Source organism: Meles meles, chromosome 6, assembly GCF_922984935.1.
Source record: "Meles meles chromosome 6, mMelMel3.1 paternal haplotype, whole genome shotgun sequence".
NCBI lineage: Eukaryota > Metazoa > Chordata > Mammalia > Carnivora > Mustelidae > Meles > Meles meles.
The window spans coordinates 35,624,535-35,645,698 of record NC_060071.1 but is presented as its reverse complement, the minus strand read 5'-3'; the positions used below and the strand labels follow the sequence as shown (position 1 = coordinate 35,645,698).

At 42.8% G+C, this 21,164-nt stretch overlaps 1 protein-coding gene across 2 annotated transcripts in view; it reads right to left on the bottom strand.

Annotated features, from left to right (window-relative positions):
• The window catches only part of ADPGK (ADP dependent glucokinase), a 42,144-nt gene that overhangs the window by 2,451 nt on the left and 18,529 nt on the right, over positions 1-21,164 (bottom strand). For both annotated transcript variants that reach the window (XM_046009915.1, XM_046009916.1), the window contains exons 4-6: positions 6,656-6,776; positions 2,056-2,252; positions 1,404-1,502 (exon numbers count right to left, since the gene is read on the bottom strand). In XM_046009915.1, the coding sequence (XP_045865871.1) occupies positions 1,404-1,502; positions 2,056-2,252; positions 6,656-6,776 (417 nt within the window). The remainder of the gene's footprint in view (positions 1-1,403; positions 1,503-2,055; positions 2,253-6,655; positions 6,777-21,164) is intronic.

The following is a 21,164-nucleotide window of genomic DNA, read 5'->3' as shown; positions in this document are numbered from 1 at the left end:
GACCCCGTGTGTGAGTGAGGGGCAGGCACGCACGGCGGTGACACTGCGGGTGACCTGCCTGTGGCGGGGGAGGCGGTGGCTGTGCGTGGTGGCGGTTTGGGAACTCACCACATGCTACTCACTTTTGCTACGAACGAAACTGCCCTAAAAGGTAAAGTCTATTAAAACAACCAAAAACTATTCTCAAATATTTTTCACCTGTCAGACTGGTCAAAGAATGCGTGTTTCTAATCACATCCTGGTGCCAAAGATACGAGGAAACGAGCACTTGTAAAGGGTTCTAGTGGAGTGAATGGGGACAGCTCTCGCGGAGGGCATCCTGGCAGCAATAAAGTTACAAAGGCCTTCTTGGCTGCCCCTGGCAGTCGTACTCCTGCGAATTCATCGGACATATGTACCTGCTCAGGGGAAATGAAAGTCACGTACGAAGTTCTCTGCTGCACCACCGCCTGGGATAGCAAAGGTCAGAAACCAAGACGCCCACCAAGACGGTGCAGGGTGAATAACCCAGGGACCCCTGTAATCCCTTTCATCACCTGGTTGTGAAACGGCAGGATGTTTCCCCGTGATGATGGAGAAAAGCCCTCCAAATTCAGTCAGAGAAAAAAAGCCAAGTGCAGAACAGTCTATATTCTGAACACTGTGCTACCTTTTGGGGTAAAAAGGAACCAAACATTAAGGCTACATTCCCATGTTTGCTTCTATCTGTGCAGACACTCTGGAGGCATAAGGATGAAACCAAGAAGATTCCGAACAGTGCGTACAGGTGGTGGGAGACTTCACTGTGTATCTTAGTATTATTGGGGTTTGAACCATATGAATAACCTTTTAACCCATTAAAAAGGTTAAATAATAAAAAAAAAAAAAGGTTACATAACTGGTTGAAGTTCAGAAAGCTAGAGAATGGCAAAGCTGGCACTCTAACCCCAGCTCCTGAAGCCTGTGTCCGCATGCGCCGTACTCCCGGGTCTGATGGCGCCAGCCTTCCAGAGGCGAACACCTTAGTGGCCTGGTGGTGAGGGAGTGAAGCTCCCCTGAAGTTGCTCTCCTCTGAGCTTCTGGAACTTCAACTGAAAGCAGCTGAGCTGGGCTTTCTGTTTTCTCCTTTGGGTTCTACTACAAAAACCATTCACTCCAACTTCTCCATTCCAGGAGAAACAGGACCCACAGATCCATTGGCGATGCTGCCACATTTCTAACCTTGTAGGAGATCCTGGTCCACAACGGCTCTGGCTCCTCCTCTGGATCTCCGTGGAACCAGGTCTGAGTGACAGAACATCCCTACCTCAGGGAGCCGGCCCCTGAGCCCCAAGAGCTGGCCCCACTGGACAAGGGCACTTCCCCGGGAGGCCCCTTGAGGGTGAGGGCCACAGAAGGCTGCACACGCTGCCCCCTGTGCTTACCTGATGCACAATGTTCCTCATGAGCTCCTTGTTGGTCATACTGGCCAGCTCGAGGTGCACGGGAATACCAGTAGGGATGTCAGAAATGGAGCTCACGACCTGCCAAGAGAAGAGCACAGTGGTGCCGTCAGAAGCAGAATTCCCCACCAAGAGGGAAGAAAGGCTCACGGCCTTTTCTGTGTCATGATGAAAGCCTAAGCCCCGGGCGTCACCACTCGGCCTCCGGATGAGGGATGCTCTTGATGACAGGGAGGAGCCAGGGTCACAAACTCCGGGCACCAAGAACTGCCCCTGTGCACTCAGGGAGCAGCCTATTCCCGGGGCCTACCCCGAGGAACCGCAACACAGCTGATGTGAGCAGATGACACACAGGACACAGAGGACGCAGACCACACACACCGTGGCTGGAGCCACGTTCAGCGTAGTGTAGGGCACAGAGGCTCAGGCAAGAGGAGGTTCTGCCCTGTCCTACTCGAGCTGCCGCCGCAGCCAAAGGAGCACTGGGAACCACCTCCCTGTGGCAGCCGCCATGAATCATCACGGGGGGCCAGGACCGAGGCCCAGGCAGCTCGAGCTGCAGAGGTCTAGAACAGCAGGAACCTGAGGAAAAATGCTAGCCGAGATCTGGGAAATTCTGTGACAGTGCTATTACCTCCAAGAGCCTCTTCCTCTGGAGCTCCTTGCTTTGTCCCTCCATCATGTGCAATCCAGAGAGGACCACCAGGTCTGGCTGAAACTCCTCCAGGCTAGACACAAACACCTCCAGCATATTCATGGCCCCGTTGGAGAGGTCGTGGGAGAAGATGAATCGGTTGGCATGGGGAGCTTTTAACCGGCCCCACTCCTCCCCTAGAGAAGCCCAGTCAACACAATGGGAAGAAAAGGAAGAGGCTTTAAGTCTCCTAGCTGAGGGGGCTGGAGGGGGCCTCCCTGGAGCCCGGGCCCTGAGCAGGCTGGCTTCTGGCTGACTGGAGCCTGGCTATGATGGCCTAGCCATGCATGGCACTTCAGCCAAGAGGACCGTGTTCAGTTAAGAAACAAATGAAGAGGACTGGACCCCAACCCAACCCAACAAAACAACCAACACAGCGCGGGTGCACTACGCCTTTTTCAGGGGCTGCCAGCTGGTCCCAGGGAAGTTCTACTGCCCACTGAGCTTTCACACAGGATGCCTGGGTCCCTTCCCCGCTAGAGAGCGGCACACAACCTCCAGATAACAGCACCCAGTGCGCACCGTGCACATGGGACACACGACCTTTCTCAAAGCACTTCCCACCTCACAGCTGGGCCCCACGGAGCCTGGAATTCCACAAGTCAAGCTGACCGCGGCCCCTCCTCCCTGCTGCCCACTGGTGGTTTCCTGGCACTTGATCCAGAAGGTAGCGTCTGGCTGCTCTAGCCTCCTCTGAGCGAGCTGCTTTGGAATAATGCCTGCTCAAGACCAAGTTCAAGGGCTACCTTCTCCCTAGGTGACTGCTGACTGCTCCAACCCGAGGTGCACTTTCACTGCTTTGAACATCCTTAGAGGCTTCCCTTCATATGGTTTGGGGAATATCATTTTGCTTTGAACTACCTCTTCTACAGTTCTGAATGAGTACTCAAACTTAGACCATTACTTAACTTCCCACACATCTGTGCCCCAGCTCCCCACACAGAATGCCAGCTCCTTGAAGGGAACACTGTCAGTCTCGGATTCTCTAAGCACTTGTCCCAGGCCCTGTAGAGAGGGCCCACTCAGCATCTGCTCAATGGATCCAAGCCGAGGGAGGCTAGAGCCACTCGTGGGTGGGTCTTCTGGTGGGGGGAGCAGTTTGGGATCTGTGCCCACCACAGGAATGGCTCTCCCCACAAGCCCCACATCAGTCAGAATCTCCTGGGAGCTGAGTTTTAAATGTGCACGTGCATGGAGAACTACCCCACAGACCCCACAGCGGCCAAGCATTTGAGAGGTGTGCGCTATGGCGGGTGTCCTAAAGCAGGGCAAGTGACAGAGGCCTTCCCGGGGTTCACTTGGAGAAGCCTCACCACTCATTCTTCTGCCAAGACTCAGCAGCAAATCTTGAAACTCAGTCAGCGCAAGGGCCACCTAGACTCTGCACCTACTTCAGGCAATTCCCAAATGAGCCCCCTGGCCCCCAGCCAGCATGGGGGCTTTTCCAGAGACTGAGGGGGCAAGACTTAGGAGCTGGGTTTCTAGAGCTTTCCCTCCAAGTAAAGAATTAATCTCATTTACAAAATTAGAGTTCATACACTGAAAGCTCGTTTTTCACTGGTTTCTATCATAGTTACTGGACACTCCTTCAGAAAGTCTTTCCTTAAGGCAGACAAACGGCAGCAGAGGGTTTCCTCACACTGCAGGCTGATGTGTTGTCATCAGCAAACCGCTTCCTCCTTCCTACAATGGGCCTCTCTGCATAGAAGCCTTGCCTCTCCAAGGGGAGTGTGTGTGTGTGTGCAGGGCTTACTCTGGAGCGAGGGTCAAGGCTTGCAGGGCCCAGCTTCCCTTTACTGTGAGTTCACCTTTACTGAATCCATTCCTCTGAAAAACATTTTATATGTGGGTCATTCATATAAAAATCTTTGAAAGCAGAAAACAGCATTTCCTACTTACAACCCCCAACACAATGGTTATGTCAGTTAAAATGCCACAGTCCTTTAATTCCTGGTCCACACCTTATCATTTGTCCACAGAAATCATCCAATAATGGTCCACACAGCTGAGTGCAACACTCTGAACCCATTTTATCTCCAAACACCCAAAGCAAGGGCGGCCTCCACTGCAAAGCCTCTACTAATTTCATAGCCTCACCCCTGTGAAATTAGGTCACAGGTCACAGGACCTAATTTCACATTCCTAAATGTGAAATTAGAAATTTCACATTTCCTAACTCTGCCAACCCCACCAGACGCAGCTGCTTCCTCCACTGGGCCACTGCTGATGCCTCTTAAGGATGGGGCACATGCTTTTGTCATCGTCTGCTCAAGAGCCCATGCCCCGCCGTGAGCTGAGCGCAGGGCCCACGCCTTCCGTCACCAGCTCATCCTGCCTCACACGGTCCCTGCATGCAGCGTGTGAACGAATGAATGGGCAAAGGAACAAGCGAACGAGAGGAAAGACTGAGGACTTCGATGGCCTGTGACAACAAAGAATATGGGTATGACTCCAAATTCAACATCTCCCCCACTGACAAGACTCTGCACAAGGGGAGAAATCCACATCAGAGTCCTCCCGAGGGCAGGACCTGGGACTGTCCCCTCTGGAGTGAGCTGCTGGGAAGCACTGCCTAATGCACCCAGGAGAGCCTCATGGCACTTGAAGTAAATGAATTTCCTCAGGGCAAAAGTGAGAGAAGCAAAATAAATACGCCTCTGCAAGGCAAAGATGAGGAGGGAAGTAGAGAGCTGCTCCCTGACTGTTCCCACAGGACACAGGACTGACAGAGCAGCTTGAGAGGTGAACCGACTAGAATGCAGACAGGACGAGTCTCGAACCTCAAAGCCCCCTTCTTCTCAAAGAGCTCAGAATGTGTTTCTCTGAGTGATCCCTTCTCCTGCCCTTTGGCCACTATGTGTGACTCAGTAGGTCCCCAGCCCAAAGCCTGAAAACAAGCTTCTCTGGGCAAGTCTGGCAGGGGAAAAGGAGGAAATGATTGGTGACAAATCCTCTTTTTATTCATCTAAATTCGAGAGAAGCTGGGGATGGATTTCTGTGAAGACAAGTGATCCGAGGGCTTCTGCCACCAGACTAGGTTCCCTCCAGAGGTCAGTGAAAATGTAATTTCACATAAAGTTTAATGGGAGGCCCCGCTTTGTACTAACAAAATAAGGCACAGAGAAGAAAAACTAAAGTGTGGGGTTCATAAATCCAAGGATGGAGACGGTCTCCTTTCAAGATTAGCTGTGCTGTCTGCCTACCTCCACACAAGGCACAGCTGTCAAATCCAACAGCAAAATCTGGCTAAGAGAGCAGTCTCTCCACCCTGCAGTCACTAGAGAAGATGACAGAAACCAGGAACCAGGAAGGTCCCTGGGTCAGGAGGGGAGCACCAGCAGGGTGCAAGGGAGAGGAATCTGGAACTGGCAGCAGCCCCTCCAAGGCACATCTTTAGCTCTTCCAGACCCTTCCTGTCAACAGTCGGGTTCATGCCTCTCATTGAAGGAGCGCACAGTACCTCTGGACCCTTGCCACAGTCTTTGGCAGTAAGAGCTATCATTCTGAGTTTCTGAGAAACTCCAAACTTGCACACAATGAAATGTGAACTGCCTACTGCAACGGTCTGTCCATAACGTTCAGACCTAGCCCTTCCCAACTCCCTGATCCAATAAACACCCCGAAGAGAACCAGAGACAATTTTTTTTATGCACATGGGAAAAAGTATAATTTTCAAGGAGCACTCTATTTCCTGTCTCACATGAATTACTCTAGCAGGTGAGCTTCTCTTAATCAGCTTGGAAGCAGCTCACTGAAGCCTATTAAAGCAGTACTTTAAGGGACCAATTAGTCTGTTTAGATGTTTGAGTCTTTGAGTTAATAAAGTGTTGAATCAGACATTCAAGAGTCTGAGTTCTAAGCAGAGAAAAGAGACAACAGCAAATACGCAGAATTAAAGAGTTAAAATGTGTTCAGGTATTTAGGATTCTCTAAGAATCAGAACTGTAGTCTCTGTGACAAAAAATCCTACTGGGAGTGATGCTGGGTGGGCTGGATTTGGACTGATGAGTGCCGGAACATTATATAATGGAAAATAATGTAAGTGTTGCTAAATACAAACACTTCACTTCCACACCCCAGGGAAAATAAAATCCTTCAAAGGAAGTTTGCCAGAGGCCTGGAATCAATCCCAAACGGCTTGGAACAGTTGGCCAGAAAAGCCTAGGGCAGAATCCGGCATAGTGCTGAACAGATGTTACTTGCCCTTCTCTTTCCTTAGTAATAAAGAAAAACTTCCTATGTGTGTGTTTAACACATTCTCACTTTTATTCAAGATGCCGGTTTTCCTAGAGCCGAACTTCTCTTGGGTTCAGATCAGTTTCGTCTGTAGATCTGGGAATTTTCTTCAATGTTTACACTACTCTCTATTCTAAGACAATGGCCAGTTTCAGCTCAGCAGAACCAAGAGGTCAGGAAACTCGTAAGGCAAGAAAGGGTCCTGTCAACTTACAAAGATCAATTTCTAGGACAGTCACTCCCCAAACTGACAACACACAGTCCCCTGTCCAGTCTCACACCATTACGTACTCATTTCTCTTACCTGCTTGGTATTCTAAAATAAGGTGGAACTCATCCACTTCCTGCAATGACTCTGGTGGAACAAATACATTATCATCAAGAAGTTCATGCAGCTTTGGACCAACTGGACCGCAAAGAAGAACCTGGAGACAAGACACAGGAAATCCATCAGGAGACCTGTCCCTGTTCCCACTGAATCTATACAGTGACCAAAAAGGTATATTCAGGACGCTTCTATTCATTTCAACCAAAAACTGGAATCCAAATCTAATTTTAAATGCTGTGGTTTGGCGGTATGTAGTAGAGGAGCTATTACTATCACATATATCCCTATGGAGGGAATGGCCACCAAAAACGAGGGGCTGACAAGAGACCTGAATCATACCTGTTAGACATATACCTCTGTAGCTGTGGAATCTCATACGCTCTGCAAGGGACTGAATATTTTTGTCCTCCTCAAAGTCCTATATTGAAGCCTAACTGCTGATGTGACAGTATTTGGAGACAGGACGTTCAGGAGGCAACTAAGGTCCAATGAGGTCATACAGGTGGGGTCCTAATCCAGGAGGATTGGTGGCCTCATAAGAAAAGGAAAAGTGAGAGCTAGATCTCTCTCTTTCCAACTTACCCACCGAAGAAAGGCCATGTGAGGACACACCAGAAGGTGGCTGCAAGCCAGGAAAGATGCCCTCACCAGAAACTGGAATGTTGATCTTGGAATTTCCAGCCTCAAAATTGTGACAAAATAAATTTCTGTTGTTGAAGCCACCCAGCCGATGGCATTTTGTTATTACGGCTAAGACACACCCCACTCTCCCCTTCTTTTCTTTACTCACTCATCCTATGTAGGCAAAGAGAGATGGCAAGGTGTCTGCTCAGAGCTGCGTGATGAGGACAATTATGTTTGAATCTTACAGAGTTTAGAAAAGAACCTCAGGATCACAATATGGCCCCCAATTACAGGACCTAATTTGTGGGATCAGGCCCCTATTATACTTGGCTGTTATGTGAACAGGATAGCCTTCCAGAGATGGGAGTTAAAGAGCACCTCAATTCAGCAAGTGTGGGGGGGGAGGTGCTCTGAAACTTTTCCTAAACCTTTTCAATTCCAACCTGGGCCTCTCCCTGGCTATTCCTTCTAGAAGTCATTTCACAACTACTGATGTTTCTCACAAGTTGCTGCTCCTGCCACACCAGCTCTGGACCCCACTACAGCCAGGCCAACCTGCTCATTATCACCAAACAATGAGGCTTGGACAGGGATGTAAAGGAAAGTTCCCAGAGATGATCAACACGATTTCGGATTTAATGTGCCCCACCCAGAGAGAGGCTTCAAAAGGCATTTTACTTGATAATTAACTGCTTGCTTGTACAGCTGCCACTTTACTTCTTTTCTCTAATTCCTGGTCAATACTTCAGGCTTCAAGATGAGAGAACACAGGCCAAATTTTCCCTCCGTTCCCAAAAGAACAACAAAAACAGAAAAAATATATGAAACAATGATTTTTACAACACTTGGATACAACAACAAAGGACAGTGATTCCTAACAGGAAAAAAACGAACTGAGAAAGACCTACAAATGCCGCATAAAATTACCTTAAAGGAGTTTCCAGATAGACAAAATCTGAAAGAGTTCATCATCAGTGGACCTGCACTATAAGAAATGTTAAAGGAAATCCTTCAGGCAGAAGTCAAACGATACCAGATGGAAATAAAGATCTAAACAATGGAATGAGGAGCACCAGAAATGGTAACTCTGGATAAGTACCTAAGATCTTTTTCTTACTACTGATATCTCTTTAAAAGATAATCAACTGTTCAAAGAGCAGTATTAACAATACAGGATGAGGTTTATAACATACACAGAAGTAAACCATATGACAACAACACTATAAAGACCAGAGAAGAGAAATGGAAGCACTTGTTTATTATAAAGTCCTCAGATTATACATGAAGTATGACATCACTGACCACAGATCGTGATGGCTAAAAATGTACACTATAAATCTTAAAGCAACCACTAAAATAACAAAGAATTATAGCTAATAAGCCAGAAGATAATATGAAAGTGTAGAAAATAATTCAATAGAGAGCAGAAAAAGAAGAAAAAGGGAAGATAAAGAGGTGGGACAAACAGAAAACAATGAGCAAGATGTCAGACTTAAACCCAATCTAATTTATTAACAAACACATTAAGTGTAAATGGCCTAAACAGCCCAATTAAAGGAGACTGTCAAAGTGGATTAAAAAGCAAGCCCCAAATATATGCTGCCTACAAGAAATATTTATTAATTATGAAATCTAAGTCACCATTTTATTTACTTTGCAACAGACTAGTATGTTGTTTTTATCTGGACACAATACTACTGTCTTCTCATTTTAATTTGTTTTTAATTGATGTATAGTTGACACAAAATGTTACATTAGTTTCAAGTGTACAATATAGTGATGCAACCAATCTATATGTTATGCTATGCTCATCACAGGTGTAGTTACCATCTGTCACCAACACTGTAACAATAGCACTGTTACATAACAACACCAATCAATTGTTATATAACAATACCAACACCACAACAATACCATTGACTAGAATTCCCTGTGCTGTACCTTTCATCTCCATAGCTTTTTCATTCCATAACTGGTGGCCTATACCTCCCCCTACCCTTCATCCATTTTGCTCATCCTCCCACTGCCCAAGAAATACACTTAAATGTAGATACCAATAGGTTAAAACACAAAAATGGAAAAAGTTAAGTCACACTAATGCTAATCAAAAGAAAGCTACAAAGGCAATTTTAATCAAAACAGATTTCAGAGCAAATACTTTGAAATGATTTTCCTTATCCCTGGCAATGATAGAAAGGTCAATTCATAAAGACGATACAGCAATCAGAAATAGTTAGATATACACTTAATGACAGGCCTTAAAAATACACGAAGCACAAAGTTATAGAACTGTAAGGGAAATAGATGAGAATGTTAACTATAGATAAGAATGTTAATACTTGCTTCTCAATAATTGATAAAAGAAATAGACACAAAATCAGTAAGAATATAGACCTAACAATACTACCCACCAACTTGGCCTGACATTTCTATCCATCCAACAACAGAATATACTTCTCCTCTTCCTCCACCCCTCACCCCCATTCTCCCTGGCACACATGCTCTATCAAATAAAATCTTAAAAAAGAAAAAAAAAAGAACACTTCTAAGATAGACCACATTCTAGGTCATAAAAAAAGTCTCAGTAAATTTAACAGATCAAGAGAAGTATATTCTCCGACCACAATGTAATTAAAATAGGAATCATTAGCAGAGGGTGCCTGGGTGGCTCAGCCGATTAAGCATCTGCCTTTGGCTCAGGTCAAGATCACGGGGTTCTGGGATTGAATCCGTCATCAGGCTCTCTGCTCTGCAGGCAGTCTGCTTTCCTCTGCCCCTCCTCCCACTCGTTCTCTCAAACTCTCTTTCAAATAAATAAACACAAATCTTTTTTAAAATAAAAAGAAAGAAATCATTAGTAGAAAGGTATCTGGAAGTATTTAGCTACCCCCAAATACTTAGAAATGAGATCACACACTTATAAATAGTTCAAGAAATCATAGGGTTATTAGAAAGTACTTTGAATTCAATGAAAACTACAATTATCAAAATCTGTGGGATGCAGCTAAAGAAGTACTTAAGGGGAAATTTATATCACTAAACATCTATTTCAGAAAATAGTCTCAAATCAGACCTCAGCTTCTACCTTAAACTAGAAAAAGAAGAGCAAGTTAAAAATGAACAAGACTAATGAAACACAAAAGAGAAAAATCAACGAAACCTAATGTTCATTGTTTATTGCAAAGATCAGTAAAATTGATAAAACTCTAAGCAATCTGATAGAGAGAAAAAAAAAAAAAGATCACAAGGGGAAACTGCAGAAAGATCCTGAGCTCGTCTCCTCCCAAAGACACAATGAGCCTGCAACAATACACAGAGCAACTCTCTCTGAGAACAACTGCAGATTAGCAGAACAACTCTTCCACATTAAAGACAGAAAGAAAAAGACATACTGAGAAGGGTAGAAGGGACAGAGACACAGTTTGGCTAGGATCCAAACCCCTGGTGTCCTGACCCACAAGTGGGAGGGAGAGCACAGGTGTGGAGGTCCTCCCTGAGGAGTGAGGGGTTCAAACCCTACACTGGGCACCCCCTGCCCTAGGATCTGCACTGGAAGGAGGAGCCTCTATAATGTTGGGCTCTGAAAATCAGTGGGGCTTAACTCTACAGGAACAACAGGGATACAGTAGAATGACACTTTGCTACCGACAGGTGTACACAGAATCTCACTCATGCCAAGACCCAGGGCAGGGCAGCAGTTTGAAAAGCACCTGGACCATGGAAGAGATCTGACTAATTTTAGGATGTGTGCTGGAGGGGAAGGGATCTAGAGGAACTTTCTCTGTGAATACAAGCATTAGCAGGTACCATTTTTTGTTCTCCTTCAGCCTAGCTGGCCTGACACTAGGGAACAAAAGTTCTAACACTTTCTATCTACTTCACTACTAATGCTCACCCTGTTCCTGCTATCCCCCTGCAGACCTGCCCACCCTGGCAGGTACCCCCTCCAAAGTGGCTCTTGCCCCACCACACCTGGTGGGCAGCCTCATCTGGGATCTGCAGCAAAGCTACTCCTGCCCCGGGAAGGGGAGGCCAGCCCTAACCACCAGGGCCCCTGCACCAGCCATAGCCTCTGAGCTAGCCAGGCAAAACCCAACCACTAGTGTGCCTACACAGCACTTGAAGCCCAGGACAAGAGATGTGTATGTGCAGCCCCACACAGGCAATACTCCAGAGTGACTCTGCTGGACTAGTGGTGAGTGGGCCCCAAAGGATACCTTCTACACAAGGCCACCACCTTCAAGACCAGGAGATGTGAATGAACTACAAAATACATAGGAACAAACAGAGAGACAGACAAAATGAGACAGAGAAATATGTTCAGAAGAAAGACCTCAGAAAAAAGAACTAAATAAAACAGAAAAAAGCAATCGAGCTGATAGAGTTCAATGTAATTAATGGTTATAAAGACGTTCACTGAACTTGGGAGTGGACGAACTCAGTGTAACTTCAACAAAGAGATAGAAAATATAAAAAGAACTAATCAGAGCTAAGCAGTAACTGCAATGAAAAATACACCAGAGGAAATCAACAGCAGATTGGAGACTGCAGAGATTGGGTCAGTGCTCTGGAAGGCAGGTAGTAGAAACCACCCAAGCTGAACAGCAAAAAGAAAGAATTAAAAAAAAAAAAAAGGACAGATTAAGGGACCTCTGGGAAAATATCAAGGGACATAACATCAGCATTATAGGGGTCTCAGAAGAAGAGACTAAGGGATAGAAAACTTACTTGAAGACCTAACAGCTGAAAACTTCTCTTCTCCAACCTGGGGGAGGAAACAGCCAGCCAGGTCCAGAAAGCACAGACAGCCCCAAGCAAGATGAAGCCAAGGAGTCCAACCAAGACACATAATAATTAAAATGTCAAAAATTAAAGAGAAAATCTTAAAAGCAACAGGAGAAAGGTAACTGGTTGCTTATAGGAAGACCTATAAGACTACTGGCTGATTTTTGAGCAGAAACTATGCAGGCCAAAAAAGAGTCCTATGACATATTCAAAGAGCTGAAAGGAAACCACCTATGACCAAAGATACTAAGGATACGGTACCCTGGAGAACTTTTACTACGATACCCTGCAGAACTGTCATTCAGAATTTAAGGAGTGATATTTCCCAGACAAACAAAAGTTAAAAGGTGTTCACTACCACTAAACTAATCTTATAAGAAATGTTGACTTTTTAAAGCAGAAACTAGAAGAAAATTATGAAAGGAAAAAATCTCACTGGTAAAGGAGGGAGACAAACCATAAGAGACTTTAATCTCAGGAAACAAACTAAGGATTTCTCAGGGGTTGGGGGGGGAGAGGGAGAGGGTGGCTGGATTATGGACATTGGGGAGGGCATGTGCTATGGTGAGTGCTGTGAATTGTGTAAGCCTGATGATTCACAGACCTATACCCCTGGGGCAAATAATACATTATATGTTAATAAAAAATATTTTTAAAAAGTTAAAAAAAAAAAAAGAAAACATATAGTAAAGGTAGTAGATTAGTCACTTATAAAGTTAGTGTGAAGGTTAAAAGACGGTAAGAGTAAAATCAGGGGCGCCTGGGTGGCTCAGTGGATTAAAGCCTCTGCCTTCAGCTCAGGTGATGATCTTGGGGTCCTGGAATTGAGCCCCACATCGGGCTCTCTGCTCAGCAGGGAGCCTGCTTCTCCACCCCACCCCCACCTGCCTCTGTGCCTACTTGTGATCTGTCAAAGAAATAAATAAACTCTTAAAAAAAAAAAAAAGTGGGGCGCCTGGGTGGCTCATTGGGTTAAAGCCTCTGCTTTTGGCTCAGGTCATGATCCCAGGGTCCTGGGATCGAGGCCCACTTCAGGCTCTCAGCTCAGCGGGGAGCCTGCTCCCTCCTCTGTCTCTCTGCCTGCTTCTCTGCCTACTTGTGATCTCCCTCTGTCAAATAAATAAATAAAATCTTAAAAAAAAAAAAGAGTAAAATCAACTAGATCTATAATAAATAGTTAAGAGACACACAGAATTTTTTAAAAATGTAAAATATGGTTCTTATGTATTTGCATAAAACATGGGGTGGGGGGGGTAAAATGTAGTGCTTTTAAAATGTGTCCAACCATCAACTTAAAATAGAATGCTATATATATGGGATGTTATATACAAACCTCACGGTAACCACAAAACAAAAACCTACAAGAGATACACACAAAAGAAATAAAGGAATCCAAGTGGAACACTAAAGAAAGCCATCAAGTCACAAGGGAAGAGAGCAAAAGAACAGAGAGTAACAACAAAACAACCAGAAAACAAGAACAAAATGGCAATAAGTACACACCTATCAATAATTACTTCAAATGTAAATGCACTAAATGCTCCAAGCAAAAGACACAGGGTGCCTGGATGAAAACACCAGAACCATCAATACACTGCCTATAAGAGACTCACTTCAGACCTGAAGATAAATACAAACTGAAAGTGAAGGGAAGAAAAAAGATTTCCATGCAAAGGGAAATAAAAAAGCTGGAGTAGCAATACTAAATGAGACAAAACAGATTTTTAAACAAAGACTATCACAAGACAAAGACAAATAAAACATTATTACATAATGATAAAGGGGCCAATCTCACAAGAGGATGTAACAGTTGTAAATATCTATGCATCCAACATAGGAAACCTATATATGTAGATATATAAAGCAAAGATTAACAGACATAAAGGGAGAAATTGATGGTAACACAGTAACAGTAGGGGATTTTAACACCCCATTTACATCAACAGATAGACCATCTAGACCAAAAGTCAATAAGGAAAAGTGGTTTTGAATGACAAATTAGACCAGGTGGACTTAACAGACACACACAGAACATTCCACCTAAAAATAGCAGAATACACATTCTTTTCAAGTGCATATGGAACATTCTTCAGGCTAATTAATGTTAGGCCACGAAACAAGTCTCAATATATTTAAGACCAAAATCATATCATCTTTTAAGACTATAATGGTATGGTAACTGGAAATCCATTCCAAGAAAAAAAGTGGAAAAAAACTATGTAGAAGCCAAACAACATAGTACTAAACAACCAATGGGTCAACAAAGAAATCAGGGGAAATTAAAAAAAATACCTTGAGACGAATGAAAATGGAAACACAGTATTTTTAAAATCTTTGGGGCACAGCAAAAGCGGTTCTAAGAAGGAAATTTATAGCAATCCAGCCTACATCAAAAAATAAGAAAAACTCAATTTTTTTAAAAGATTTTATTTATTTATTTTACAAAGAGAGAGGGAACACAAGCAGGGGGAGTGGGAGAGGGAGAAGCAGACTCCCCAGTGAGCTGGGAGCCTGATGCAGGGCTCGATCCCAGGACGCTGGCATCATGACCTGAGGTGAAGGCAGAGGCTTAATGACTGAGCCACCCACTCAGCCCTCAAATAAACAATTTAACCTTGACCGAAAGAAACTAGAAAAAGGGTAACAATAAAAACCCAAAGCAGAAGGAAGGAAATGATACCAAAGAGCAGAGTAGAAATAAATGAAATAGAGACTGAGAGAATAGAAAAGATCAATGAAACTAAGGGTTAGTTCTCTGAAAACACAAAAGTGATAAACCTTTAGCCAGAGTCATTAAGAAAAAAAAAGGGGACTGCTGACAAACTAGAAGAAATGGACAAATTCCTAGAAACCATCTTCTAAGAGTGCAACAGGAAGAAATAGCCCGAACAGACCAATTATTAGTAATGAAACTAAATCAGTAATCAAAAAACTTCCAAAAAACAAAAGTCCAGGATCAGATGAATTCACAGGTGAATTCTACCAAACATTTAAAGAATAGTTACAACCTCTTTCTCAAACTATTAAAAAAAGACAGAGAGAAAGGAACATGTCCAAATTAATTCTATCAGGCCAACACTACCCTGAAACCAAAACCAGACAAAAACACTACAAAAACAGAAAATTACAGGCCAGTATCACTGATGAACATAGGTGAAAAAATCCTCAACAAAATATTAAACTGCATTTCAAGTACATTAAAAAGATCATTCAGACCTAGCCTCAGCAATCAGACAACAAAAAGAAATAAAAGGCAGAAGTCAAACTGTTGTTTGCTAGGGGAAGGTGGCACGGGGATGGGCTAAATAGGTGACAAGTATTGGGAGGGCATTTGTGAGGAGCACTGGGTGTTGTATGGAAGTGATGACTCACAAAGTTCTACTAGTGAAACTAGTATTACCCTATACATTAACTAACTGGAATTTAAATAAAAACTTAAAAAGAAAAACAACTAAGAATGATGGGTAAAACAAAATGAAGAAAAGAAAACAGTAACAATAAGTTCAAATGTGCATGTTCTGGCAAGATAGATAGAAATCCTGACTCAAAAAAATAAAGCAAGAATCTAGATATTGGGGAAAAAAAAACTTTCACCAGAACCAAGTGAGATTTATTCCAGGAATGCAAGAATAGTTTAATTTCTGCAAACCAATCAATGTAATATACCACATTAACAAAATGAAGGCTAAAAATCATGTGATCATCAACACATGCAAAAAAAGCATTTGACAAAATATAAAAACTTTTAACAAAATGGGTATAGAGGAAACAACTCATCATAATTAAGGCCATCATATATGACAAACCCACAGTTAACATCATACTCAACAGATCAGGAATAAGACAAGATCAGGAACAAGACAAGGATGCACCTCTCGCAACTTTTATTCAACACAGTGCTGGAAGTTCTAGCCACAGCAATCAGAGAAGAAAAAGAAATAGAAGGCATCTAGACTGTCAAGGAAAAACTAAAACAGTCACTATTTGCAGATGACATAATGCTATATTTAGAAAACACCAGACTCCACCAAAAAAACTGTGGGATCTAATTCAGCAAAGTCACAGTACACAAAATATACAGAAATCTGTTGCATTCTATATGGTAACAAACTAGCAGAAAAAAAATTAAGAAAAAAATACCGCTTACAATTGCATTAAAAAGAATAAAATGGGGAGGAGTCAAGATGGCGGAGAAGTAGCAGGCTGAGACTACATCAAGTAGCAGGGGATCAGCTAGATAGCTTATCAAACCATTGCGAACCTAAAAATCCAACAGGAGGTCGAAGAGAAGAAGAGCAACAATTCTAGAAACAGAAAATCGACCACTTTCTGAAAGGTAGGGCTGGCGGTGAAATGAATCCAAAGCGACAGGAAGACAGACCGCGGGGGGAGGCGCCGGCTCCAGGCAAGCGGCAGAGCAACGGAGCACAAAATCAGGACTTTTAAAAGTCTGCTCCAGGGGCACCTGGGTGGCTCAGTGGGTTAAAGCCTCTGCCTTCAGCTCAGGTCATGATCTCAGGGTCCTGGGATCGAGCCCCGCATCGGGCTCTCTGCTCGGCAGGGAGCCTGCTTCCCTCTCGCTCTGCATACTTATCATCTCAGCCTGTCAAAGGAATAAATAAAATCTTAAAAAAAAAAAAAAAGTCTGCTCCACTGAGGGACATCGCTCCAGAGGCTAAACCGGGGTGAAGCCCATGCAGGGTCAGCATGGCCCCAGGTCCCGCGGGGTCACAGAAGGATCAGGGGTGTCTGAGTGTTGCAGAGATCGCAGGTATTAGAGCAGGGAAACCGGCTACAGAGACAAAGCTGAGGAGTGAGCTCTCAACTCAGGGTTACCTTGAACCAGTCACAGGCGGGATGAGCTCGGAGCACCGCTGGAGGCCAGGGAGACGGGAGTGATTGAGCGCTTTTCTCTGAGGGCGCACTGAAGAGTGGGGCCCCGAGCTCTTGGCTCCTCCAGACTGGAGATTGGGAAGCTGCCATTATCATTCCCGTCCTCTGGAACTCTATGGAAAGTGTTCAGGGAACAAAAGCTCCCAAAAGCGAACCCGAGGGGATTAGTCTGGCCCCTGGTAAGGGCGGGGCAAAGACACTTGAGAATCACTACAACAGGCCCCTCCCCCAGAAGATCAACAAGAAATCCAGCCAAGACCAAGTTCACTTACCAAGGAGAAGAGCGGAATTCCAGAGGAGGAGAAAGCAAAGCAAGGAATTCATGGCTTTCTCCCTATGATTCTTTAGTCTTGCAGTTAATTTTTTTTTCTTCTGCTAAACTTTTTTAAAAAATTTTTATCCTTTCCCTTTTTAACATTTTTTAAACTAGTTTATCTTAACAATACCTTTCAAAAAAAAATAATCTTTTTTGAACCTTCATTAGTATAGTCATATTTTATCCCTCATTGTATCTAACTATATTTCTTGTATACACATAGGATTTTTTCCTCTAAAAAATTTGGGTTACAACCTCTCCTAATAGATCAAAATATACCCTAAATCTAGCTCGGGGCTTGTTCTAGTCTCCAGCCTGAGCAAATTCTCTCCACTTTCTTTTTCTTTATTCTCCCAACCAACTTACTTTATCAACTCCTTTTTTAGAAATTAAAAAAAATTTTTTTCTCATCTTTACAGGCATATTTCATCCCTTCATTATGTCTACCCTTATATACATTTTTCATTCTTTAAAATTTTGGGAGGTAGTGTCTTCTAAGAGACCAAAATACTCCCAAAATTAAGTCGGTGGCCCTGTTCTAGTCACCAGTCTAATATATACATGTATACATTTTCTTCTTATTTTTTCTATATTCGTTTTCTTTTTTTAACTTTTTTTTTCTGAACTTCTTTTTATCCCCTTTCTCCCTCCCATGATTTGGGGTCTCTTCTGATTTGGTTAAAGCACATTTTCCTGGGGTCTTTGCCACCCTTTTAGTATTTTATTTGCTCCTTCATATATTCTTATCTGGACAAAATGACAAGGCGGAAAAACTCACCACAGAAAAAAGAATAAGAGGCAGTACTGAAGGCTAGGGACCTAATCAATATGGACATTGGTAATATGTCAGATCTAGTTCAGAATGACAATTCTCAAGTTTCTAGCCAGGCTCGAAAAAGGCATGGAGATATTAGAGAAACCCTCTCCGGAGAGATAAAAGCTCTTTCTGGAGAAATAAAAGAACTAAAACCTAACCAAGTTGAATCAAAAAAGCTATTAATGAGGTGCAATAAAAAATGGAGGCTCTTACTGCTAGGATAAATGAGACAGAAGAAAGAATTAGTGATATAGAAGATGAAATGACAGAATAAAGAAGCTGAGCAAAAGAGAGACAAACAAATACTAGACCACGAGGAGAGAATTCGAGAGATAAGTGACACCATAAGATGAAACAATAGAATAATTGGGATTCCAGAAGAAGAAGAAAGAGAGAGGGGAGCAGAAAGTATATTGGAGAGAATTACTGTAGAGAATTTCCCGAATATGGCAAAGGGAACAAGCATCAAAATCCAGGAGATGCAGAGAACCCCCCTCAAAATCAATAAAAATAGGTCCACACCCTGTCACTTATAGTAAAATTTACAAGTCTTAGCAGCAAAGAGAAAAACCTAAAAGCATCCCAGGAAAAGAAGTCTGTAACATACAATGGTAAAAACATTAGATTGGCAGTAGACTTATCCACAAAGACCTGGCAGGCCAGAAAGAACTGGCATGATATATTCAGAGCACTAAACGAGAAAAACATGCAGCCAAGAATACTATATCCAGCTAGGCTATCACGAAAATAGGAGGTGAGATAAAAAGCTTCCAGGACAAACAAAAACTGAAAGAATTTGCAAACACCAAGCCAGCTCTACAGGAAATATTGAAAGGGGGCCTCTAAGCAAAGAGAGACACTAAAAAGTAGTAGATCAGAAAGGAACAGAGACAATATACAGTAACAGTCACTTTACAGGACATACAATGGCACTAAATTCATATCTCTCAATAGTTGGGGCTAAATGCCCCAATCAAAAGACACAGGGTATCAGAATGGATAAAAAAACAAAACCCATCAATATGCTGCCTACAAGAAACTCATTTTAGACCCGAAGAAACCTCCAGACTTAAAGTGAGGGGGTGGAAAACAATTTACCATGCTAATGGACATCCAAAGAAAGCTGGGGTGGCAATCCTTATATCAGATCAATTAGATTTTAAACCAAAGACTATAATAAGAGATGAGGAAGGACACTATATCCTACTCAAAGGGTCTGTCCAACAAGAAGATCTAACAATTTTAAATATCTATGCCCCTAACATGGGAGCAGCCAACTATATAAACCAATTAATAACAAAATCAAAGAAACACATCGACAATAATACAATAATAGTAGGGGACTTTACCATTCCCCTCACTGAAATGGACAGATCATCCAAGCAAAAGATCAACAAGGAAATAAAGGCCTTAAATGAAACACTGGACCAGATGGACATCACAGATATATTCAGAACATTTCATCCCAAAGCAACAGAATACACATTCTTCTCTAGTGCACATGGAACAGTCTCCAGAATAGATCACATCCTGGGTCCTAAATCAGGTCTCAACCGGTATCAAAAGATTGGGATCATTCCCTGCATATTTTCAGACCACAATGCTCTGAAGCTAGAACTCAATCACAAGAGGAAATTTGGAAAGAACCCAAGTACATGGAGACTAAACAGCATCCTTCTAAAGAATGAATGGGTCAACCAGGAAATTAAAGAAGAACTGAAAAAATTCACGGAAACAAATGATAATGAAAACACAATGGTTCAAAATCTGTGGGAAATGGAAAGGCAGTCCTGAGAGGAAAATATATAGCAAAACAAGCTTTTCTCAAGAAACAAAAAGGTCTCAAATACACAACCTAACCCTACAGCTAAAGGAGCTGGAGAAAGAACAACAAAGAACACCTAAACCCAGCAGGAGAAGAGAAATCATAAAGATCAGAGCAGAAATCAATGAAATAGAAACTAAAAAAAAAACCAATAAAACAAATCAACGAAACTAGGAGCTGGTTCTTTGAAAGAATTAGTAAGATTGATAAACCCCTGGCCAGACTTATCAAAAAGAAAAGAGAAAGGACCCAAATAAATAAAATCATGATTGAAAGAGGAGAGATCACAACCAACACCAAAGAAATACAATTATAAGAACATACCATGAGCAACTCTACGCCAACAAATTTGACAATTTGGAAGAAATGGATACATTCCTAGAGACATAAACTACCACAACTGAACCAGGAAGAAATAGATAACCTGAACACACCCCTAACCAGTAAGGAGATTGAAACAGTCATCAAAAATCTCCAAACAAAAGCCCAGGGCCAGATGGCTTCTCAGGGGAAGTCTACCAAACATTTAAAGAAGAATTAATTCCTATTCTCCTGAAACTGTTCCAAAAAATAGAAATGGAAGGAAAACTTCCAAACTCATTTTATGAGGCGAGCATTACCTTGATCCCAAAACCAGACAAGGATCCCATCAAAAAAGAGAATTACAGACCACTATCCTTGATGAACACAGATGCGAAAATTCTCACCAAAATACTAGCCAATAGGATCCAACAGCACATTAAAAGGATTATTCACCACGACCAAGTGGGATTTATTCCAGGGGCTGCAAGGTTGGCTCAACATCCGCAAATCAATAAATGTGATACAATACATTAATAAAAGAAAGAACAAGAACCATATGATACTCTCAATAGATGCTGAAAAAGCATTTGACAAAGTATAACATCCCTTCCTGATTAAAACTCTTCAAAGTGCAGGGATAGAGGGCACATACCTCAATATTATCAAAGCCATCTATGAAAAACCCACTGCAAATATCATTCTCAATGGAGAAAAACTGAAAGCTTTTCCGCTAAGGTCAGGAACACGGCAGGGATGTCCATTATCACCACTGCTATTCAACATAGTACTAGAAGTCTTAGCCTCAGCAATCAGACAACAAAAAGAAATTAAAGGCATCCAAATCGGCAAAGAAGTCAAACTATCACTCTTTGCAGATAATATGATACTATATGTGGAAATCCAAAAGGCTCCACTCCAAAAC